Source organism: Coffea eugenioides, unplaced genomic scaffold, assembly GCF_003713205.1.
Source record: "Coffea eugenioides isolate CCC68of unplaced genomic scaffold, Ceug_1.0 ScVebR1_3282;HRSCAF=4470, whole genome shotgun sequence".
Classification (NCBI taxonomy): Eukaryota; Viridiplantae; Streptophyta; class Magnoliopsida; order Gentianales; family Rubiaceae; genus Coffea; species Coffea eugenioides.
In genome coordinates, this window is record NW_020863843.1 from 1 (window position 1) to 8,004 (window position 8,004).

General features: G+C 38.1%; 2 protein-coding genes across 2 annotated transcripts; one reads left to right on the forward strand and one right to left on the reverse strand.

Moving 5' to 3' along the window:
- Nucleotides 1-1,201: 1,201 nt before the first annotated feature.
- Nucleotides 1,202-2,863, reverse strand: LOC113757757. Its single transcript, XM_027300871.1, has 3 exons — nucleotides 2,849-2,863; nucleotides 2,331-2,667; nucleotides 1,202-1,560 (listed from the first exon to the last, which is right to left on the reverse strand). The coding sequence occupies exons 1-3, from the start codon at nucleotides 2,861-2,863 to the stop codon at nucleotides 1,238-1,240; spliced, it is 675 nt and encodes a 224-aa protein (XP_027156672.1). The 3' UTR covers nucleotides 1,202-1,237.
- Nucleotides 2,864-3,083: 220 nt separating this feature from the next.
- Nucleotides 3,084-5,649, forward strand: LOC113757758. Its single transcript, XM_027300873.1, has 4 exons — nucleotides 3,084-3,403; nucleotides 3,490-3,907; nucleotides 4,230-5,246; nucleotides 5,326-5,649. Exons 1-4 carry the CDS (start codon nucleotides 3,084-3,086, stop codon nucleotides 5,647-5,649), a joined length of 2,079 nt encoding a protein of 692 aa, XP_027156674.1.
- Nucleotides 5,650-8,004: the final 2,355 nt, after the last annotated feature.

Genomic DNA, 8,004 nt, shown 5'->3' on the forward strand with positions numbered 1-8,004 from the left:
GTTATTTTTATGAAGTGCATGTTATTTGTTTTCTTTGTTTTGCTGTTCGACAATTCCGAAATCTTTGTTTTGATGTTCGGCAGCTATGTTTCGATATTGCGTTCTGCTTCTCCCACTCATTTTTGTCTTTTTTTTTCGAAATGGGTCTTGGCGGTATGTAGTGCGAGAATGCGAGCTCAATGCGAGCTCAATGTGAGCTCGCATTCCGGGAATGCGAGCTCAGTGAGCTCGCATTTTCAGAATGCGAGCTCAATGAGCTCGCATTTCCAGAATGCGAAGACCCTCTTTTGTGGAAACAAACCCAAGAACCGCCCTCGTTGTAGAATTTTTTTTTTTTCATCATAAACTGAGAATTCACCCACTATGGTGGTGGTGAACACGAAGGTGAACATGAAGCAGAGGGTGAACATGAAGCTGACTATGGTGGTGAACAACAAGGTGAACATGAAACAGAGGGTAAAGACATAGATGATGAATCTGAATCACAAGTAGAGGAAGAAAATGGTAGATTTAGTAGCGCCAATGACTATGGTGGTGAAGAGATTATGCTGGACATTTTGAATTCGAATGCTGATGGCTGTGGTGAAACTTCACAGCAACAGCAGAGAGATGAAACAACTGACCAGACACAATGTTCAGAACAGGAGAATGTTTGTGGAAGGCAAACAGAAACTGACCTGGAAACACAACAGCAAGGTGCGAGAAAGAAACAAGTTAGGAGAAAGAGAACTAGATCAGCAGAACAAACTAGCCAGGGACCAGAGGATATCAAAGTTTGTAAAATCGGGATCCCACGTCGGATCGATTTTAGTTTCACAGAATCGGATCGTAGGATCGGATCGTAGGATCGTAAGATCCCACCAAAAACTCCTAAATTTACTAAATTAATGAATTTGAAATTCATATACCATTTTGTATATCCTAAAAGATATAAACCTGTTATAAAGAAGAGAATATAAACCTGTTATCTAACAAGTAATAAAGAAGAGAATATAAATCTGTTATCTGTCATGATTTCAAGTCTTAAAACCAAATGCTTCACAGTTTACATAATCATAATTTCAAATATAAAGTTACAAATACCTTCACAAATACTAAAAAGCCAAACATCCAAAAAGATTTTCAAGATCAAAATTAACTACTAGAATGTCATCTGTCAAGTTTAAACAAACATGAAAAAAAAAATAGCAACAATTCATCATTTTCAAGTATCATAATAATTTAGAAATACAATAATTTATAACCAATCATTTTCATCGTTTGAATCAAATTCATTATTCCCATAATCCACATTATCAAAATCATTATTTTCCCAATCATCTTCACCATACCAATTCTCTTGGAATTCATCTTCGGCATTATCTTCATCACCATCCAAATTAGTATCATCCAAATCATTAGTTCCCATTTGAACATCATTTTCGAAAACCATATCAAGATAATCATCATCTTGGCGGTCGAATTCAGTTGAAGGCCCATCATCCTCATCAATAACATGAATCTCTTTCATTTTATTAACTTGTCTTCGACGGACATGGGTTTCACGATCTTGATGATCATCTAAATAAACAAACAATAACAATGAAAGTTACCAAAAACCAGTCAGCTAGCAGGTAGTTTGATTCGAAAAAAATAAAGCCAAACCAGTGAGCTAGCAAAGGAGGCTACTTTACTTTCATCCCAAATTCCCTTATAATCAACAAAGTAATTGAACTTTCAGACATTCAAGAAGCCAAATAAACACTCAACTCAGAAAACTAATGCAGAAATATCAACTCTTCAGCTATAAAGAAATTCAGTCCTATTACCAATGGTTTTTGCAAGGCCAAGTGCCAATCCAATGAAAGCATAAGTGAAGGACATAACAGCAGCAGTAAAATCTGAACGGCCCCAAAGATTAGCATAAGCATATGCTACAATTTGACATACTCGCAACTACTATTGTGCCCTTTTATGTGATAACAATTTGATTTTTTTATTGCACTGCGGAAATTGTCAAAACAGAACCGAAAATCCAAAACCTTAAAAATAGTAGCTCTAGCAGTTAAGCGCAATTTTAAGCAAAAGCATTGAATCACAGAACCAACTTCATAATCAAATTCTTCCCGTTGTTTCTCAATTTTCTATGCAAATAAAGAGAAGGGTATCTCAGATTCTCAAGTTCTTGTTTGCACCTGCAGAAGCCCGAGAATTTTGTATAATTCCTTTCAACTCAATTCAATCAAAGGCAATATATGTTCAAATACAAGAAATCCAAATAAAAATCACAACTTCATCAATCACCACCTCCACCAAATATCAATTTTCAAGCAAGAAAATAACAGACTCACATGTGACTTTAATTGAAGTGCTGGTGCGGAGCTTCAGTGTGGTGGCAGCACGGAAACTGGAGGAAAATGGGTGCTGGATCTTGAAGCTTTGAAGCTTTAAATGGCCAAAATCCGGCGGCAACAGAGGATTTCGTGGCTTGATGCCTTGAAGCAACGGCCAACGGGTGCTGGAGCTTGAAGCTTGAAGCAATAGCTTGTTGGTCCTTGCCTCCTTGGTAGAAGCCGCAGGCTTGCAGCGATTTAGTCTTGTTGGTAGGCGTAAGAGTTGCAGCAATGGTGGTTTGATGGATAAATCTAGGGTTCTGGGCAGCGGTAGAGAAGAAAAGAAAAGTGCAGGCTGGAGAATGAAGAAAAGATTAAAAGAAACATTACAAAGGAAAGGAGACAAAGCCCAAAGGGCTGACCGATTGACCGACTGAGGAAAGGAGAAGAATTCGGTGCTTTCTTTGACTTTTTGGGCAAAAATTATTAAAACGTTGCAATTAAAGGCTCAATTCTTTGATAAATTATAACCCTACCCCAAATATTTTCATTTACTTGCAAAATGGAATATCATATTTCGCATATTAGCAAAATTTTGTAGGATCGTTGTAGGATCGTAGGATCGTACGATTCTGTACGATCCTACCGATCCTACGCGATCCTATGCTCGATTCATGTAATTTGCGATTCTAAGTGCGATCCGGATCGATTTTGCTTCTTTGGATCGTAGGATCGTACGATCCTACGATTCGGATCGCGATTTTGATAACCATGGAGGATATAGATTCACTCCAACAAGATTACATCCCTGATCACCTGAGCAGTGACAATGACTCATCAGATGATGAATTCAAAGGGAGATACAAGGACTTTGTCCTAGAGAAATTCCTCAGGGATCCCAAATTCGAGATTGGGATGAAGTTTGAGTCAAGAGCACAATTCAAATCTGCTGTGACTGAGTATGGGATTAGGATGGGTAAACCTGTTTGGACCAGTAAAAATGAGCCCACCAGGGTGAGGGCCAAGTGTAGGGAACCATGTAAATGGTTTGTATTTGCTTCAATAGAAAAGGCTTTGGCACAAAGGACTTGGTAGTAAAGTCTCTGCATGATGTCCATGAAACATGCAACCATGCATGGAAAAATAAGAATATTACAGCCAAGTGGCTGTCTGACAGGTATGTAGAGAGGATAAGATCAAATAACAATCTGCCAACAAGAAAGTTAAGGCAAACAGTCCATAAAGACTACCAGGCAGAAATATCTAAGCATGTTGCAGCTAAGGCGAAGACACTAGCTATAGAGAAGATCAAGGGGTCAGCTGAGTCACAATACAAGAAAATATGGCAATATTGTGAAGAAATTAAAAGGACTCATTCTGGCTGTACAATGGAGGTTATGTTCACTCCATTTAGAGAACCTGGATGTAATCCAAGGTTCATGAGGATGTACTGCTGCCTTGGCCCACTGAAGAAAGGCTTTAAAGATGGGTGCAAACCTATTTTGTGTTTGGATGGATGTCATATTAAAGGTAGATACTCAGGCCAGCTGTTGACAGCCATTGCAGTGGACCCCAACAACGGCTTTTGGCCAGTTGTATGGGCAGCTGTTGAAAAGGAGGCCACGGAGCAATGGAGATGGTTCCTAACCCTTTTGAGTGGCGACCTGGAAATACAGAACCAGGGACATTATACTTTCATGTCCGACCAGTAGAAGGTAAAAGCTTAATGAGAGTTCTAAAACTTTTATTTTATGATAAAAATAAGCCCCTTAACTTTGTATAGCAGAATGTAAGCCCCTTAACTTTTAGTGTAGGTAAAAACAAGCCCCTGAACTTTTAATATAGCATATTTGTTGCCCTCAAACTCACCACTTGGCTTAGATATCTAATTTATACCTGTTGTGATATTTTTTGTAGGGACTAGACAGAGCACTCGCAGAGGTTCTACCAAATTCTGAACACAGGTACTGTGTTCAACACATGTATAGGAATTTCAAGAAGAAACATCCAGGATTAGGTTTAAAGGATCGATTGTGGCATATAGCAAGCACCACAACAGTTGAACATTTCAACCAAGCCTTGGATGACCTTAAAACCTATGACAAAGAAGCACATGCATGGGTGAAGAAGGGACCACACCCTCGACATTGGTGTAAGGCCTTTTTTTCCAAACATACACAGTGTGATATGTTGGTTAATAACCTGTGTGAATCATTTAATGCCCATATTTTAAAGGCTAGGGACCAGCCTATTATTTCTATGATGGAGGCTATTAGGGAATACCTGATGGAAAAGATCCAAAAGAGAAGGGCAGCAATGAAAAAATACAAGTTAAATGGTGGACCACTCATTAGAGAAATTGTGGAAGAAAGGGTCAAACGTGCAGTACAATGGAAAATAACATGGAATTCAAGCTCAGGTAATCAAGCAAAAGGGCCACGGAGAGCCCAATTTGCTGTTGACCTTGACAAAAATGAGTGCACCTGCAATTTGTGGGCCTTGAGTGGCATTCCATGTTCCCATGCAATTGCTGCTCTACATAGAGCTAAAAAGGATCCCCACAAAATGTTGGCTAACTGCTATCATAGGGAGGTATTTTTTAACATCTATGATAATGTGTTGCAGCCTATTAATGGAGATATCCAGTGGCCACAGTCAGACATGCTGGAGTTGGACCCACCAGCAAGTGTCACTCAACCTGGCAGGCCAAAGAAAGTTAGAAAGAGAGATGTTACAGAAGGAAAAGATCATGGCAAAAGGTTGCGAAAGAGGGTTGTAATCCACTGTAGAAAGTGTGGAGGGATTGGACATAATGCTAAAACTTGCAAGAATCCTCCTAAGTCATCTACTGAACAACAACCTTCTCAACAACCAGCACCTACTGGACAACCATGTAATCAGCGACAGCACGAAGCACCAACAAAAAAACAACGTGTGCGTTTGCACTTCATTATAACTTTCAGCCTGTTTGTGACCTTTTTTTGTGATCTGAAATACTTTCTTTAATATGTAGGTAAGCAAGAATCAGGGACAAAGAAATCAGCAAAAAACTCAGCAGCAGCCAACACATCAACCTCAGTCCCAGCCTTCTCAGCAGCACCAACACATCAACCTCAGTCCTCAGCAATCCACCTCAAGACCACCAGTTCATAGGCACAAGAGAAGTACATCAAAAAGGCCACTGACAGAAGCAGACAAAGGTTTTATTAATCTCAACTATGCTTATTTGGGTAAAGATCCACCTTTCAATGTTGGAAACTGGCAGGGAAGAGGTGGAGAAAGAGGAAGAGGCAGGGGAAGGGGAAGAGGAAAGGGTCCATCTGGAACAAGTTCTTGAAGTATTGCTGGACCTGCAAATATTTTTGTGTGATTTTGTTGACTGTAAATGGATATAACTAGAATGTTGAAACTATAAATGATATTTTTTTGAATTGGCTTTTGTGGGGAATCAAAGCATGTGCCTATGCTTGGTATCTAGCAATATGGACACAGGTCACTACTTTTTGTGTATTTGTCTGTTTCCTATGAAAGTGATTGTTGACTGTATTTACAGGCAAACATCATTGTAATTTTCTTTTGCTAATTATATTCTAATGTTATGCAGTTGCTATCTTATATTTGTATGGTTTGGTATAGCAATTTTTGTTGACTAGGTAAATCAAATACATCCAACAAAACCCATGACATGCGAATTGGGATAAATAATTCTCATCACATTACTTGTCGAAAATTACAGTTAGCATTGATTGGGTTCAACCACACTTTTACACTAATCTGTGGGTATAACAAAGACTTGTTTAAGCTAAACAATACAATATACTTCTCTCTAACCATCTGCATCATACACCATAGATCCATTTGCTCCATCCATGATCCTCAAAACTGGCAGTACCGATGGCAATATGTTACACTTACACACTGCCCTTCATGTATCGCCTTCAATTTGCATAATCCCATTACATTTATTCCCAATTTGGAGTATCCCAAGAGAGACTCCACCTGCAATTTTTTTCTCTGTAAGCACTATTATTACAGCAACCAGCCAACTTACCACAAGAACCCTTACAAGGAACTTATTCAACCATTTCTGCCACCGCAGCTGCTCCTTTGTTTCTCTCAATTTTGCCTTCAACTTGGCAGCTTTTGCCTCGGATCTCGCAGCTGCAGTTTCAAATTCGTCTTTTTGCTTTTCTGTTGCATTGATCCTTGATAAGAGTTTATTTTACGTATTTTTTAGTGTGTTTTATTAGTTAATTTTGGTTTGATTATTTAGTTTTATAACTAGAATAACTAAGGTTTTGGTAAAAAACTACATTTTATGTTAAAGTGGCTAAACATTGCATTTTATGGATTTTTATGGTAAAAACTTCATATTTTGTAGGTTTAATGATTCAATCATCAAATGAAGTGCATTGAGAATATATTTGGATTATTGATGATGGATTAAAGTTGTGAAAATAAAATATGAAGTGTAAAAGGAAGAAATGCAATTTGAGGACAAAAATCAAGAAAAGTCAGCTTTCACAACTCAGACACATTTTCGTATTTTGACTATATCAGGAGCTACAATGATCAGATCAAGGTGATCTTGGTACCATTTTGAAGCTAAGAGATATATCTACATTTGGTATGAAGACATCAAAGTCCAGTTCAGCCGTTTTCATAGTCCAAAAGTTGAAATACCGAAATTCAACTCAGCTGTCCAAAGTGGAAAACAGAGCTCTGACCAGTGTTTAGTATTTCGATCATATCTCAGGCTACAAAGCTCAGATTTGGATGATTCTTGAAGCATTGAAAAGCTAACTCAAAGGGCTACAACTTTGGTGTTTTACAAAAAATCCAGTTCAGCCTTTATGATAGAGAAAATCGCAGCTGAAGTAAGGACAAAGTGAATACGCGAGTACACAAAACGTGACTTGTAACCGCGTTTTGTGTAGGCGCGTTTTCCGGCCGCAATTCTGCAATTTTGCTCAGTCAATTCTCTTGTGTTCTGACTACTTTCCAGCTACAATCTGCAAGAGAATTCGGTGCACATGCTTTAGAAGACAAAAGGGCAAGAAAGTTGGCATATTTTCAAGTCAAAAACAATGGCTATTGACTATCTTAACAATTTCAGATTTGGAAATCAAATGCAGCAAGTTTGGACCAATGGAAAAGGAGCTTTTGGAGCAGTTTATATAGGGAGCAACCAGGACATGCAGAGTATACGGGAGAAGCTTGGAAGTGCAGAAATGTAGTTTTTCCATTCTCTTAGTATTAGATTAGTGTAGTATAGTTTAGCTAGTTAGTTCATCCACTCTTGTATATTGCTAGATTAGGATGAAGATTGAGATGAAGAAGGAGGAGTTGAAGCTCATGTGACAAGGGTTATCTCTTCTCCAATTCTTTATCTTTTGTACTTGATTCCAAATTTAGTTAATATGCAATTTCTGGATTTTATGTTAAATATGTGTATTTAAAGTTTATACCTTGGGTTTGGTTGAACTTTCTATAATTGTTAGTGTTATCATTTGGCTATTTAACTGCTATGATTTGAGCAAGTTATTTAGCACTTTAGCTCTTTAAATCATGATTAATCTGGTACCATTAATTGTGATTATCTAAGGTGTTATTTCTGCAATGAAAATTGAGATTTAACATTAGTTCAATAAGTGCTAAACATGGGGAGTACACTCACGAGAGTAGAGGTGCA

Bases quoted from the DNA above. Each gene is read 5' to 3' on its own strand.
- LOC113757757 (XM_027300871.1), bottom strand. The intron at 1,561-2,330 runs GTGAGTCTGTTA...TTGTTTATTTAG, and splicing joins CACTTCAATTAAAGTCACAT to ATGATCATCAAGATCGTGAA.
- LOC113757758 (XM_027300873.1), top strand. From the start codon at position 3,084: ATGGAGGATATAGATTCACTCCAACAAGATTACATCCCTGATCACCTG. The intron at 3,908-4,229 runs GTATGGGCAGCT...TATTTTTTGTAG, and splicing joins ACAACGGCTTTTGGCCAGTT to GGACTAGACAGAGCACTCGC. The intron at 5,247-5,325 runs GTGCGTTTGCAC...TTTAATATGTAG, and splicing joins CACCAACAAAAAAACAACGT to GTAAGCAAGAATCAGGGACA.